This window comes from Salvelinus alpinus, chromosome 34, assembly GCF_045679555.1.
Source record: "Salvelinus alpinus chromosome 34, SLU_Salpinus.1, whole genome shotgun sequence".
Taxonomy (NCBI): domain Eukaryota; kingdom Metazoa; phylum Chordata; class Actinopteri; order Salmoniformes; family Salmonidae; genus Salvelinus; species Salvelinus alpinus.
Genome location: NC_092119.1, coordinates 19,952,996 through 19,969,567, shown reverse-complemented (window position 1 = coordinate 19,969,567; position 16,572 = coordinate 19,952,996). Strand labels below are relative to the sequence as shown.

General features: G+C 43.8%; 1 protein-coding gene across 1 annotated transcript in view; it reads right to left on the bottom strand.

The window, feature by feature from the left end:
- Positions 1-540: 540 nt before the first annotated feature.
- LOC139563626 (serine/threonine-protein kinase D1-like) overlaps positions 541-16,572 on the bottom strand; it is a 43,280-nt gene continuing 27,248 nt past the window's right edge. The window contains exons 7-19 of the mRNA XM_071382463.1: positions 16,035-16,112; positions 15,446-15,635; positions 13,540-13,663; positions 13,066-13,143; positions 12,333-12,621; positions 11,581-11,633; positions 10,935-11,007; positions 10,517-10,623; positions 10,093-10,254; positions 9,294-9,392; positions 7,887-8,154; positions 6,121-6,206; positions 541-1,760 (exon numbers count right to left, since the gene is read on the bottom strand). Of these exons, the coding sequence (XP_071238564.1) occupies positions 1,527-1,760; positions 6,121-6,206; positions 7,887-8,154; positions 9,294-9,392; positions 10,093-10,254; positions 10,517-10,623; positions 10,935-11,007; positions 11,581-11,633; positions 12,333-12,621; positions 13,066-13,143; positions 13,540-13,663; positions 15,446-15,635; positions 16,035-16,112 (1,841 nt within the window). The 3' untranslated portion in view covers positions 541-1,526. The remainder of the gene's footprint in view (positions 1,761-6,120; positions 6,207-7,886; positions 8,155-9,293; positions 9,393-10,092; positions 10,255-10,516; positions 10,624-10,934; positions 11,008-11,580; positions 11,634-12,332; positions 12,622-13,065; positions 13,144-13,539; positions 13,664-15,445; positions 15,636-16,034; positions 16,113-16,572) is intronic.

The window sequence follows — 16,572 nt, the reverse complement described above, 5'->3', positions numbered from 1 at the left end:
CAGTATAAACCAGCATAAGTTGTTATTTGCCTTCATATCTACAAAGTATGAAAACGGATAACTTATCTCTTAAATAATAATAAAAAATAAACCGTATTGCTCTGGAAATTGATTATGAATCAGTCCCCTGAATGAATTACCAAACCTACTGTACCTAGGCCTTCATACCTATAATAAACCATCCGATTCAACCAGCTCTCAATCATATAAATGTAATCTCAACATGAATCTCCAAGTGAATAATAGTGTCTCTCTCTCATCAGTGCCTTTCAGCCAATGTGCAAAGGTTTTGTCTCACCTCTGGCTTGACTTTCTTCTCCCAGTATGGGGAATGGCTCTTTTTCTCTCATCTTTATCCCTGATTCTCCATTCTCATTCTTCATGCAGTCCCCCTAAACTATGGATGAAGATGCAGCATGAGTATGGGTGCCATGTTTAAAATAACTTGCAATTTGTAAACATATGTTCTCAATAACTCCTGTTGCCAGTGTACTCAAATGTAGGTCAAAATATAAGGCATGAGGCATTGGGGTGTACATGTAAAGCAAACTCACAAATCATGTAATAAATGGTATTAAACGCTTACATATCTGCTTTGAAATATATTTATTTAAATGTGTAGCCAGAGAAAATAATGTATTCCCTGTAGGCAAAAATGCATTAAAGGCTGGTTGCAATTGCGCAAAGAGCACAAACATACTGTACAGTAGCCACATACGCAACATTCAGCATCACACCATGAACACATTTCAACACTATAGACTAGAAAAGCAGCTAGCTCTTGATGAGAACAAATGCTTACAGGTATTCTACCTTCACTGTTTCTTTGTATCCAGGCCTCAGGATTTTGTCTCCATACTCTTGAAGCCCACAGAGTCCGCTCTCTATCTCCCTCTCTGTCTTTGTCTTTCCACCATTTCTGGCTATACTGGTTTTCTGTGAATTCTTATCATGTCATCATATAAAGGTACATTCAAGAGTGAAATAAAACTTTAGTAATAATAATATCCTTTCTCACTCTTAATACCACTAAGGTTAGTCCTGAGCTGTCTCGTTGGGTTGCACCCAATCACAGTGAAACACATCTAATTTTGGTTTTGACTAAATCGTTTAGCTGGCTTTTTGGGGGGGATTGTTTGCTGCTGTTGACTTAACATACAGTACACCTGGATGATCCTTCACACCCAGAGTTTTACAGTATAAGAAGTTAGATTGTCTTTCATGAGGCAGCTAGGCAATAGACCTGATTGACTCATATACAGACAATTAGAAATGGGATTACTTGTTAGTTAGGCAGTTAGTTTAAAGGCAGGGTTTGGATATCGAGCCCCTAGCTGCTGGCTGGGAGTGGAGGGCTCAGTCAGTCAGTCAGTCAGTCAGTCAGTCAGTCAGTCAGTCAGTTGTGCTGTGGTGTGTTGTGTTGTGGAGGGAGTGAGTGAGACGGCTCTTAAGGGGGCAGAGGCAACAGTGTTCAGTACTACAGCACGTTGACTCTTAAGGGGATAGTAGCCCTGCATTTACAGTATTCACATCACGCTGACTCTGTCGCTGAGGGCCACCATGGTGTCCACCTCCTCCAACTCCGGGTCAGGCTCCACCCCCTCGCTGACGTCGGCGTGTGGGTTGACCAGGTGGGCGGGGTACGTCAGGCCGTGCTGCTCAGCGTGGCGTTCCCAGCGGGTGTCATCGCTCTCATGCGTGACGTAGCGCTCGTGCATCTTCCATTCTAGGCCACGTAGGTCCAGCCACATTCGGTAGTCCTGAGAAGGACATCATTAGCAGGGACACAGTAGTTAGCATTAGCCTACAGTTTCAATTCTTTTCTTTTGATTGTGTCAAAAAAAATCATATTGTAGGATTTTTTGCGGCTGTTGGATTACAAACTCATGTCTCTCATCTCTCTTGCTGTAGGACTTACCTGTATCCAGGAGTGTCTGAGAGACTTAGTGTAGCCAGGGGTGTCTGACAAACTTAGTGTAGCCAGGGGTGTCTGACAGACTTAGTGTAGCCAGGGGTGTCTGACAGACTTCGTGTAGCCATGGATGGCTGACAGACTTAGTGTAGCAAGGGGTGTCTGACAGACTTAGTGTAGCCAGGGGTGTATGACAGACTTAGTGTAGCCAGGGGTGTCTGACAGACTTGGTGTAGCAAGGGGGGTCTGACAGACTTAGTGTAGCCAGGGGTGTATGACAGAATTAGTATAGCCAGGGGTGTCTGACAGACTTAGTGTAGCCATGGATGGCTGACAGACTTAGTGGAGCCATAGATGTCTGACAGACTTAGTGGAGCCATGGATGGCTGACAGACTTAGTGTAGCCATGGATGGCTGACAGACTTAGTGCAGCCATAGATGTCTGACAGACTTAGTGGAGCCAGGGGTGTCTGACAGACTTAGTGTAGCCATGGATGGCTGACAGACTTAGTGTAGCCATAGATGTCTGACAGACTTAGTGGAGCCATAGATGTCTGACAGACTTAGTGTAGCCAGGGGGGTCTGACAGACTTAGTGTAGCCAGGGGGGTCTGACAGACTTAGTGTAGCCATGGATGGCTGACAGACTTAGTGTAGCCATAGATGTCTGACAGACTTAGTGGAGCCATAGATGTCTGACAGACTTAGTGGAGCCATAGATGTCTGACAGACTTAGTGGAGCCATGGATGGCTGACAGACTTAGTGTAGCCATGGATGGCTGACAGACTTAGTGCAGCCATAGATGTCTGACAGACTTAGTGGAGCCAGGGGTGTCTGACAGACTTAGTGTAGCCATGGATGGCTGACAGACTTAGTGTAGCCATGGATGGCTGACAGACTTAGTGCAGCCATAGATGTCTGACAGACTTAGTGGAGCCATAGATGTCTGACAGACTTAGTGGAGCCATAGATGTCTGACAGACTTAGTGTAGCCAGGGGGGTCTGACAGACTTAGTGTAGCCAGGGGGGTCTGACAGACTTAGTGTAGCCAGGGGGGTCTGACAGACTTAGTGTAGCCATGGATGGCTGACAGACTTAGTGTAGCCATGGATGGCTGACAGACTTAGTGGAGCCATAGATGTCTGACAGACTTAGTGTAGCCATGGATGGCTGACAGACTTAGTGTAGCCATGGATGGCTGACAGACTTAGTGGAGCCATAGATGTCTGACAGACTTAGTGGAGCCATAGATGTCTGACAGACTTAGTGCAGCCATAGATGTCTGACAGACTTAGTGGAGCCATAGATGTCTGACAGACTTAGTGGAGCCATAGATGTCTGACAGACTTAGTGTAGCCAGGGGGGTCTGACAGACTTAGTGTAGCCAGGGGGGTCTGACAGACTTAGTGTAGCCAGGGGGGTCTGACAGACTTAGTGTAGCCATGGATGGCTGACAGACTTAGTGTAGCCATAGATGTCTGACAGACTTAGTGGAGCCATAGATGTCTGACAGACTTAGTGTAGCCAGGGGGGTCTGACAGACTTAGTGTAGCCAGGGGGGTCTGACAGACTTAGTGTAGCCAGGGGGGTCTGACAGACTTAGTGTAGCCATGGATGGCTGACAGACTTAGTGGAGCCATAGATGTCTGACAGACTTAGTGGAGCCATGGATGGCTGACAGACTTAGTGTAGCCATGGATGGCTGACAGACTTAGTGTAGCCAGGGGGGTCTGACAGACTTAGTGTAGCCATGGATGTCTGACAGACTTAGTGGAGCCATAGATGTCTGACAGACTTAGTGGAGCCATGGATGGCTGACAGACTTAGTGTAGCCATGGATGGCTGACAGACTTAGTGCAGCCATAGATGTCTGACAGACTTAGTGGAGCCAGGGGTGTCTGACAGACTTAGTGTAGCCATGGATGGCTGACAGACTTGGTGTAGCAAGGGGGGTCTGACAGACTTAGTGTAGCCAGGGGGGTCTGACAGACTTAGTGTAGCCATGGATGGCTGACAGACTTGGTGTAGCAAGGGGGGTCTGGCAGACTTAGTGTAGCCAGGGGGGTCTGACAAACTTAGTGTAGCCAGGGGGGTCTGACAGACTTGGTGTAGCCAGGGGGGGTCTGACAGACTTAGTGTAGCCAGGGGGGTCTGACAGACTTGGTGTAGCCAGGGGGGTCTGACAGACTTAGTGTAGCCAGGGGGGTCTGACAGACTTAGTGTAGCCAGGGGGGTCTGACAGACTTGGTGTAGCAAGGGGGGTCTGACAGACTTAGTGTAGCCAGGGGGGTCTGACAGACTTAGTGCAGCCAGGGGGGGGGGGTCTGACAGACTTAGTGTAGCCATGGATGGCTGACAGACTTAGTGTAGCCATAGATGACTGACAGACTTAGTGTAGCCATAGATGACTGAAAGACTTATTGTGGCCGGCCTCCCGAGTGGCGCAGTGGTCTAAGGCACTGCATCGCAGTGCTAGCTGTGCCATTAGAGATTCTGGGTTTGAGTTCAGGCTCTGTCGCAGCCGGCCGCGACCGGGAGACCCATGGGGCGGCGCACAATTGGTCCAGCGTCATCCGGGTTAGGGGAGGGTGTGGCTGGCAGGGATGTCCTCGTCCCATCGTACACTAGCGACTCCTGTGGCGAGCCGGGCGCTGTGCACACTGACACGATCGCCAGGAGCACGGTGTTTCCTCCGACACATTGGTGCGGCTGGCCTCTGGGTTAAGTGGGCATTGTGTCAAGAAGCAGTGCGGCTTATTGCAGCGAGGAGACAAGACTGTAACTACCAATTGGATACCATGAAATTGGGGAGAAAACGGGGTAAAAAAAAAAATATTTTTAAATAATATAAAATACTTACTGTAGCCATGGATGGCTGACAGACTTATCCAAATACAATAAGTCTTCTTACTCCTTTGTGATATGTACAGTACATTTTTCTATCTGTTACATTGTCTGTTAAATCTAATTGAAGAATCTCAAATATACAATATATTTTTATTTGTATAACACTTTTTTGGTTACTACATGATTCCATATGTGGTATTTCATAATTTTGATGTCTTCACTATTATTCTATAACGTAGAAAATAGTAAAAATAAAGAAAAACCCTTGAATGAGTAGTTGTGTCCAAACTTTTGACTGGTACTGCATGTTATCCAGTTTCTTGAAATACTTCGCAAATGCAACTTCTTTCTATGTGAAAACTGAAAAGTTCTATTCCTTCCTTTTCAGTAGTGAGTGGATTCATTTTCATACTGGTTCCCCATGGGAATCGAACCCACAACCCTAGCATTGCAAGCGCCACACTATACCAACTGAGCCACATTCTCACATCACATCATCACAAACCACTTATGTCTCAATGTACTCAATTACTGCATTGTGCATTGATTTTCATCATGGTGATAGAAAGTCTACAGGTACAAACCTAGATAACCAGCCTATGTACAATACAGTAACGTACCTTTCCATTAAGTGGTTTGTAAGGATGGTCATTTAATATTGCACAAAAAGTGATGTTATTTGATCAAGAAAACTATTTAATTTGATGTGGATGTTTTGTGTCTTTGAAATCTTTGAGGAAAGGGTTTTGTTCTTTCTGGATTACATTAGAGTGACAACAGCAGAGAAAGGGGCATGGCAACTACTCTTACAATATCAACTATTGAATCCTGCAAGATACTGTTCTTAATTATACAACTAAGTGGAGATACAGAACAATTATTTTTGCACGCATTACAGACGTCTATATCAGTGGAGGCTGCTGAGGGGAGGACGGCTCATAATAATAGCTGAAACGGAGGAAATGGAATGGCATCAAACACATGGAAACTATATGTTTGATGTATTTGATACCATTCCACTCATTCCGCTTCAGTCATTGCCACGAGCCTGTCCTCCCCAATTAAGGTCCACCAACCTCCTGTGGTCTATATCAGTCCGATTATACTACTAAAGGCACAGTGCACTACTTTTGTGAAAAATATATATATTTGTATTAATATATATTTTCAATAATACATTTTTAAAATTGTGATTTTTCAGGGGGTGCTGCAGCACCCTCAGCACCCATACTTTCCGCAGCTATGGAAGGGTAGCTTCTCTGTACCCAGGGATGGCTGAAAGACGGGCCGAAAATGTCATTATTTTTAAAACTAATTTGTGATATATGCAGTAAGGAGAGTATGCAGTAGGGAGAGCTTACCTGTAGCCAGGCATGGCTGAGCGACTTGTCCACGCTGTAGCGCTTCCTCATCTTGACTTGCAGCAAGTTATTAATGAGGTCAATTGCTGGAACAACAAAGCAGGCCGTCAGAGGATAACTCATGGTGGGAAACCTAGAGGATTTGGTGCAGGCCCCTTTCAGAGCCATGCAAGGGCTAATGAGCAAAGCCAACATCATGTTAAGATTATTTCAGGGGTCATGGTTCTCTGAGTCCCAGTTGGGATTCTTGACCTTTAGGCCACTCCTCTATAGTACCAGGGATCGCTTGGCATTATGCACATGAATAGGCTGCAACAAGAATTGGTTCTCTCTCTCACACACTCTCTCTCTTCCCCCCCTCTGTCTATTCCTCCCTCTCTCTCAAGCACACACACACACACACACACACACACACACACACACACACACACACACACACACACACACACACACACACACACACACACACACACACACACACACACACACACACACACACACACACACACACACACACACACACACACACACTCTCCTTCTGTTGCTTTCTCTCTCTCTCTCACTCTCTCACACACACACAGACATTCTTTCCTTCCTTTTCCATCTCTCGGACAATGACGCACGCCATCCGCTCAATTCAATAGCAGCATAGTTGTTGGGGCCAGGATTTGTGTTGTAGGCTTTGTGAGCCATGGAGCACTAGAGGTGAGAAAAATTGTGATAAGAGAGGTTCCTATGCTAGACAGGCCCTAACACGAATCAATTATAAAAAATCTGCAGACCCCCTCAGATAAACATAAAACTGACTCACTGACTTCGTAAATGCATGGCGTGTATTCATGCGAAAACATATTTTTTTAATTTATCATTCGTCTCTGTGTTTCATAATTGTTCTTCAATTTGCAAGAGGCTGAATGTATCTCACCAGAGAAAACATCTGAGTGTGCGAAACAGCGTCCCTCTGTTTCTGTATGTGTATGACATCTATCTGATTCTGTCTGGTCATAAAGAGTATGACATTGTTGCCGCCCGTACCATTGAATGCAAGGGAAGCCAGCGAGCTTGACAAAAAAGTATAAAATAATAGCCAATCAGCTTTGAACTAAACTGAGCGAGCACAACAGTGAATTGTCCTGGCACACCAAAAAAAAGTGTCACGGGAAGCCAGTTTGGATTTTGCTTCACTCCTATCACATCGCATAAACAGAAATACGTAATTGACAGAAACAACTTAAATTGTTGCATCTAGTTGTGTTGGTGTCCTTCGGTGGCTAGCTAAAATTGTCCCTTTCCTAAATTAGCCATGGATGGAGATATGGATTTGGGCTTGTGGTTTTACTTAATTCTCCGTACTGGCCAATGATTATAATGCCGATTCTAATCCAACCATAAATTCATACATTGTGCCCCTGGACTGAGAGGACGGAAGTTCAATATGTAGCTAGATGTTGAAGGCTAATGTTAACTAGAGCAAACAACGCAATTATCACAACACATAGGTTGTAATATGGCTTTTCTTTCTGGCTTCCCCAGTGATTTTACCAACGCACCGCTACTAAATCAGATTATCATAAAAGGCATTCTGACCGTGTAGCAAACATTCACTATATGATTACAAAATCCAACAGATACTCAGGAAGAGGCTATTGTAGTCTGATTTTCAGAGTAATGGTGTATCATTCCAACAAAACTATATCAAATGTTATTGTACTGTAATGCAGTTATCCCAGTAGTGCATGAGTCATTGCTGCTCGACAGACACCCACCTTCCTGGGACACCTTCTTCCAGGGGTTGGGTGGGTACATGAAGTCAGCGTTCTGGATCTGGTCGTGAATGTCCTCGTCCTCGTTGAAGGGGAAGGTGCCGCTGAGGCTGACGTAGATGATGACCCCCACAGACCACATGTCCAGGGAGCGGTTGTAGCCTTTATTCCTCAGGACCTCAGGGGCCAGGTAGGCCGGAGTGCCCACCACTGACCGACGGAAAGACTTCTCTCCAATGATGCGGGCAAAGCCAAAGTCGCACAGCTTCACCTGAGACACAGATAGGGTGTGTCTCAAATTACACTAGATTCCCCACTATGTTGGGAATATCAGTGACGTTTGAGACACGGTCATGTGTGGTAGTGAATATTACACTGCCACAGTTCCAAGTCTCGTATTCACTTGAACATGAGAAAGTGCGGTGGTAATCAAGGGTTTCATACTAGAGTAACTGGACTAAGACTTTTTAGAGAAGGCTAATACATAACATCCTGTATGTTCGCCATCCAAACAGTTGGTTCCACAGACATAATAATAATCAGCTGGCAAGGATTACCCAAAAGGCCAGTTAACGTTATCACACTGTCTGTTCGACATGGACATGATATGGTCTACAGACGATATACTGTAGCTACAGAATTCTACCAAAATAGACTTTGGCAAGACTGCAGAGGATGTCAGTTCTCAGCACTATAATGACGCCAGTGATGTTGCCAGAGGATGTCAGTTCTCAGCACTATAATGACGCCAGTGATGTTGCCAGAGGATGTCAGTTCTCAGCACTATAATGACGCCAGTGATGTTGCCAGAGGATGTCAGTTCTCAGCACTATAATGACGCCAGTGATGTTGCCAGAGGATGTCAGTTCTCAGCACTATAATGACGCCAGTGATGTTGCCAGAGGATGTCAGTTCTCAGCACTATAATGACGCCAGTGATGTTGTCAGAGGATGTCAGTTCTCAGCACTATAATGACGCCAGTGATGTTGCCAGAGGATGTCAGTTCTCAGCACTATAATGACGCCAGTGATGTTGCCAGAGCATATTTGGGGAAATGAAATACAGATATATAAGAACGGACTCTCCTTCTTCCCTTTCAGAAAACATTTGTTGTAAATAACACAAATGCAATTTGTTTAACACCCATCCGATGCCTGGCCATGCCTAAAACAGTGACTCATAGTACAGTACAGAGCAGTACAGGGCTATGGCTATGGAGAGAAGGGCAGCATAATTGGGAGTGTATCATTAAAATCAAGAGACATAGAACATTGTAGAGACACTGAGTGCAGTTTCCATAATCATCCACATTATCTTAGAGTAGACTGATAGATGAATGTCTGTTTATGTCTGTGAAATTGATGTTTCTGTTTTGGCTTGTTTGGAGGCTGAGCTAGAGGTTTGCTTACTTGTGGAAAAGCATCTGCGGATGCCAGTAAGACGTTCTCTGGTTTGAGGTCACAGTGGACGATATTCTTGAAGTGGAGATGACGAAGAGCCTGAAGAATCTGAAAAATATGTGAAATGAATGACTTGTACATGGTGAATGATTACTTTAATTAGGGATGATTAAAACATTTAATATAATCTGGTCATTTGCATTTATATACTGTCAAACATTACTGCAATGAGTTAATCAGGTTCACACTGACTGTTTCTTGGTAGTCTTAAACAAATCTACTTTGAAACAAAAGCATACAACTCAAACACATGGTTATGGGCTTTTAAAAAATAAGACACCTGTACCATGTCAGATATAGAGGTGAAATGTATTACATTGAGAGTTTGCATCCTAATATTACACTTTATATACATCGCAGAAGTCTGAAGTATAACAAAAATGTTTGTTGGACATAGAAACACAGGATTTTCTGCGTTTAAAAACAAATAATGTTTAAAAATATGAATAACATTCCAGCCATGAGGCCACTTGGTCATTTGACTACAGCAAAGAGCTACTTGAAATAAATAAATACATTGCATATCATAGTGAAAAGTGCAACAACACATGATTAAACAAATGTTATGATATTATTATCAGAAAAATACATGAGCATACATGAGCATACCTGTAAACCTTTTACTTCACTGACTGTGTTTCTATACAGTATACAGTATGTGAGTGTCACAGTAAAAGCAGGTGTGTGGCACTGCTACAGCACATCCGTCCATTGTCTGCGAGCGACAACGCTTGTCAGCCAGGGTTACCTGTGAGACGAAGAACTTGGTGATGCGTTCAGGCAGCCTCCCCTTCTCACTGGACAGGATCATCTCCAGCATGTCTCCGTGGAGCTTCTCCATGACAACGAAGACGCGCTCCGGCGTCTCAAACATGCACTCCAGGTTCACTACCCCAGGGTGGTGCAGGTTCTAGGAAGTAAAAACAGAAACACAGGAGCCTTTTAAAGGAAGCAGGCAGAGAGCTCGACAGGCTCTCCAAACACCCACTGTGTTGTCATGATAATAACTTCATTATTTACCTACCGAGACAATATCTCTATTTTTGTCTTTAGATCTGTTGTTTTCCTCTCATGTGTTCATCATAACGTGTGTCTGGCAACATCTGAGAAAAAGGTTCTAATAGTGTGTGTTTCATATGAGCACACAGGACCACGAGTGCTGGTGTGTTTACCTGAAGGATGGCGACCTCATTGCGTAGCTGGCTCTCCTGCTTGGTGGGGAAGCGTAACTTGTCGATGATCTTAATTGCTACATCCCGGCCAGTTTTTCGGTGCTTTCCTGTAGTATGGAGACATTATATTATGGAGAAATCAAAGGCAGGTTACAGGTTTATACAGGTTTAACTTCTCAGAATTAATGATTATCTCAAATACTTTTTCAAAAGATTAAAATTGATCTGATAAACCCCTTTTAACAATATACTGCATTATTTCACAATATAATAAACACCTCCTTGCAAATATCATGCAAATATTTTTCTGCCATGAGATCAGGAGAGAATTGTTATAAAAGGCTGTGTCCCTCGTGCAATCAAGTTAACACTTTTTTTGCCAGGTTATCAGTGTGACAAGGAGGTACAAATGCATCACCTCCATAAACAATCCCAAATTGGCCCGATCCAAGGACTTCATCCGGGAATATCTGATACACTGAGCTGATATCCTGTAGGTGTGAAAATCCAGTCAATGGGTTTAAATGTGTATACTGTCACAAATATTTCGTTTTTGGTTTGTCTACAACCATTTTTATCTCTTCTCACATGACAACTTAATACCCACTAATCTCATACACGACTGGAAGAGTTGCCCAGAAATATAATTATAACCAGTGGTACTGTGACTAATTATCAAGAGTAGCTATGGCAACTGCTCGACTGAGTGGGTAATCAAAATAATCTCCATTTGAGCTACTTAGAAGATGATGTCACCTCAGAAATCTAACCACGCATTCAGCTTTTTTCTTTATGTTGAAGGTTGGACAGTCCCAGCCACTGTCATGTCTAGTTTAGTGGATCCATGTCTGTGGAATGTTAAGTTGTCTACTGTCTTCTGTCGATTATTTTTTTCAATCCTACAAAATCTAAAAAATGACCTAACCATGCAAGAGGAGCAATATATTATTACCGCAATATTATATATAATATAGATATATTATGACCAATATTATAGTCACTAAATCTGAAAATAAAAATATACCCAAAGTTGTTCAAATAACGTGAGACCAAATGCTACTTACCACGTTCTCTTGAATCTGGCAGTTGGACACTGAAATACTGATGGAAACATCCTCTGTTGGTGTAAGGGAAATGTTAAGAGTATTCCATAAGAGTTAAGAGCACTCCATAAGAGTTAAGAGTATTCCATAAGAGTTAAGAGTATTCCATAAGAGTTAAGAGTATTCCATAAGAGTTAAGAGTATTCCATAAGAGTTAAGAGTATTCCATAAGAGTTAAGTGTATTCCATAAAAGTTAAGAGTATTCCATAAGAGTTAAGAGTATTCCATAAAAGTTAAGAGTATTCCATAAAAGTTAAGAGTATTCCATAAGAGTTAAGAGTATTCCATAAGAGTTAAGAGTATTCCATAAGAGTTAAGAGTATTCCATAAGAGTTAAGAGTATTCCATAAAAGTTAAGAGTATTCCATAAGAGTTAAGAGTATTCCATAAGAGTTAAGAGTATTCCATAAGAGTTAAGACTATTCCATACTATAACCTTGAGAGTGTTCCTTCCGAGTGCTGAGTAGGGTTACAAAATTCTGGTAACTTTCCCCAAATTCCCAGAAATCCTGGTTGGAGGTTTTAAGATCTCCTACCTATTCCCCTCCTGATTCCAGGAATCTTCCAAGCAGGATTTCTGGAAAACCTGGGAATTTTGGGAACGTTACCAGAATTTTGCAACCCTAGTGTTGAGTAAAACAAGGTTGCTTCAATTAAATGACATTCATTTCTATAAGAGTTCATCTATCCAATTAACTCTGCTTATACTTACTGTGGCCACTGTGACGTGACCCGTGTGACAGTCCTTTAGAGATGGCGGGCATGAGGGCATGCTGGATGGCCATCTCCCACATCCTGGCCACATCCGGCCCGACCCCGCTGACCAGCATACTGCTGTGGGCCGACATGCTCCCCGGGCCCTCCGGCCTCGCAAGGTTCTCCCCTACATAGTAGACAAGGCTGCCCGTGGCGATCTCAAAGCAGTGGGCGTTGGAGCCCTCAGACAGCAGGTTGAAGGTCTTGGCTGGGTCCAGAGACAACACCTCTGACAACGGAATTTCCTGCCACATAGCAGAGGTAGTATTGCTCTTTGCTGTTTGGGGACTAGGCCGGGTTACTGTCAAGTGCTTTGTGACAACAGCTGTTGTACAAAGTGCTTTATGAAATACATTTGATTGATTGTTGTAGTAGCAGTCGTTTTACAGTGGTTAGAGCACTTGCATTTCAATATCAACATGATATTTCAATCTGATCAATGTCTGATCAATGTCTTGGTCCAGGCTGCTTACTTCTTGCTACAAATTACATGATATCGTACTAAGTCTTTATATGAAAAAGTGATTGCAGCCTGCTTATCTGTACAGAGTACAGTGTAAAACTGCATGTTTACCTCGTCTTATTCAAACTCTAAATTACAGTAAATTAGTTTGCATTAACTTTATTTCTTAGATTTCATTCACCCCTCACCCATAATAATCTATATAACATTTCAATTGATTTCTTACCTTGTAGTATTTGCTGCCTGTGTCATTCTGGAAAAGTGTGATGCATTTGCTGTCTAGCCTCCAGTAGTGTCTTTTCCTCTGAAGTGGAAACAGATAGAAGGCTTTGCACAGACTGGGACAACATAACATATTTTCCTGGTGCGTTCCACCTCTTGGCAATGGGGGTTTCCATCTACTCATAAAGCATCTATTATGCCTTAGGTCAGTGCCCATAGCAGATTTGACTATATAAAAACAACATTTAACATTTAAAAGACATGCATTCACAAAATAACGTACACAAAACACACAAAACATTACAAAAAAAACACAGAAAAGATGATGAAGTCTATAAAATGGCAGAATATTAGAGTTGCAAATTTTCTGATACGTTTTCCAAAATGTGCAGGTTTTCCAGAAATCATGGAATTTTGCCACTCTACAGCAGATTGATTAGTTGGTGTGATAAAAATACATGAATATAATCAGACTTACCAGAGTGTCTTTGCTGCTGAAGTGCACTAGCCAACCTTCCTTCATGATATTGCTACTTTTCCTCTTGGTGTTTTTGACTGACTGGACCACTCGCATCAGCGGGATGTTGTTGCTAGTAGATGGGCTTTGGAATGAAGGGAGTCAAACATAAAAACTGTGTCAGTGTGAATGCTTTTCTTCTCAACTTCAGGACTCAGTTAGGGTTATGGATTGGGTCAGGGTTGAGCTGGGGTGTGGACATGAAGTTAGGGTTATGGATTGGGTCAGGGTTGAGCTGGGGTGTGGACATGAAGTTAGGGTTATGGATTGGGTCAGGGTTGAGCTGGGGTGTGGACATGAAGTTAGGGTTATGGATTGGGTCAGGGTTGAGCTGGGGTGTGGACATGAAGTTAGGGTTATGGATTGGGTCAGGGTTGAGCTGAGGTGTGGACATGAAGTTAGGGTTATGGATTGGGTCAGGGTTGAGCTGAGGTGTGGACATGAAGTTAGGGTTATGGATTGGGTCAGGGTTGAGCTGAGGTGTGGACATGAAGTTAGGGTTATGGATTGGGTCAGGGTTGAGCTGGGGTGTGGACATGAAGTTAGGGTTATGGATTGGGTCAGGGTTGAGCTGGGGTGTGGACATGAAGTTAGGGTTATGGATTGGGTCAGGGTTGAGCTGAGGTGTGGACATGAAGTTAGGGTTATGGATTGGGTCAGGGTTGAGCTGAGGTGTGGACATGAAGTTAGGGTTATGGATTGGGTCAGGGTTGAGCTGAGGTGTGGACATGAAGTTAGGGTTATGGATTGGGTCAGGGTTGAGCTGAGGTGTGGACATGAAGTTAGGGTTATGGATTGGGTCAGGGTTGAGCTGAGGTGTGGACATGAAGTTAGGGTTATGGATTGGGTCAGGGTTGAGCTGAGGTGTGGACATGAAGTTAGGGTTATGGATTGGGTCAGGGTTGAGCTGAGGTGTGGACATGAAGTTAGGGTTATGGATTGGGTCAGGGTTGAGCTGAGGTGTGGACATGAAGTTAGGGTTATGGATTGGGTCAGGGTTGAGCTGAGGTGTGGACATGAAGTTAGGGTTATGGATTGGGTCAGGGTTGAGCTGAGGTGTGGACATGAAGTTAGGGTTATGGATTGGGTCAGGGTTGAGCTGGGGTGTGGACATGAAGTTAGGGTTATGGATTGGGTCAGGGTTGAGCTGAGGTGTGGTGTGGACATGAAGTTAGGGTTATGGATTGGGTCAGGGTTGAGCTGAGGTGTGGACATGAAGTTAGGGTTAGAACTGGGATGTGGATATGAAGCTATGGTTAGGGTTAGGGTTGGGGTTGAGGCTAAGGTTAGAGTTGAACCGGAATGTGGACATGAAGCTAGGGCTAAGGTTGTGGTTAAGGCTAAGGATTGAACCGGAATGTGGACATGAAGCTAGGGTTAGGGTTGTGGTTAATGCTAAGGGTTGAACTGGAATGTGGACATGAAGCTAGGGCTAAGGTTGTGGTTAAGGCTAAGGATTGAACCGGAATGTGGACATGAAGCTAGGGTTAGGGTTGTGGTTAAGGCTAAGGGTTGAACTGGAATGTGGACATGAAGCTAGGGTTAGGGTTGTGGTTAAGGCTAAGGGTTGAACTGGAATGTGGACATGAAGCTAGGGTTAGGGTTGTGGTTAAGGCTAAGGGTTGAACTGGAATGTGGACATGAAGCTAGGGTTAGGGTTGTGGTTAAGGCTAAGGGTTGAACCGGAATGTGGACATGAAGCTAGGGCTAGGGTTATGGGTAGGGTAAGGGTTGAGCCGGGGTACATTGCTTCATTCTAAGCAGTATGCTAGAATGGATATTTTAACAGGACCTATGACTACTGTACATATTGACAGCCATAGCCATTGGGGGTCCCCCTGTCCTAGTCCCAGGCCCAGTCAATCACCTTATAGCCCTGTTGCAGTCATCCTCTGGGTCATGGAGGTCTCCCATTTCCCCATGGCCAGCCTCCGGCAGGCCCGAGTCAAGCACACTACACTCCATGTCATCCATCAGACCACTGTTCATGTCACTGTCGTGGTCGTCACAACCCTCCCCCATCCCCACATCAGACTCCGCCCCTGAGCTCAGCAGATCTAGAGGAGGAGCAACAAGTGCAAAGACAATAGTAGAAAATGAAGTACGCCAGAGAAACCCTGTTTTTTTAAAGAAGAAAGAAGGAACGAAAAGCGGAAAATACAAAGAATATCAGAGTGGTAGTGTGGGAGAGATTTTAAAATAAAACAGTGACATCATTTCACTGTCATAATTCTGTTGATATTTCAAGGAATATTCTGGTACTTCCAAGAATTCAGCTGGTGTCCTATATATGATTATCTTCCTACAGTCTCTCATAACTGAAGTAAATGTTGCAGAATTGAAAGAAAAATATCTCAATCCTGTGACATTTCTTGGAAACTATATGAGATGGACCACCACTTACTAGGAAAAATCTGCCACACTTAAAGCAAATGACTATCTAAAGTGAAACTTGCCTTCATTTTTAGAAACTTCTCCAAGGCAGTTGTTTGGCACTTTGGGCGCACATCGTTTATGACAGTTGAATTTGCAATCTGTAACCGTGAGAGAGAAACAGAGAGAGTGAGAGAGAGTGTGTAAGATGGGAGGGAGAAAGATAGAGAAAGGGGAGAGAGAGAGAGAGAGAGAGAGAGAGAGAGAGAGAGAGAGAGAGAGAGAGAGAGAGAGAGAGAGAGAGAGAGAGAGAGAGAGAGAGAGAGAGAGAGAGAGAGAGATGGCCTATCCATATGAAACCTGTCTAATAGCACTGTGACTACAAACAGACCCTTATCTGTCTGCTAGAGTACCTAATGAACCGTCTCACACACGATACTATCACACTCTGTTCTGCTGAATATATAAAGTACGACTCTATTGAAGTGATAATGCCCGAGAAGCCGGTGTTTGGAGGATATACTATTGGAACGGGTGTTGTTAAGCCCGAGACTAAGTCGAGGGCCGGCCAACCGTTCCAATATATCCTCCAAACACCAGCGTTGAGGGCGTTATCACTTG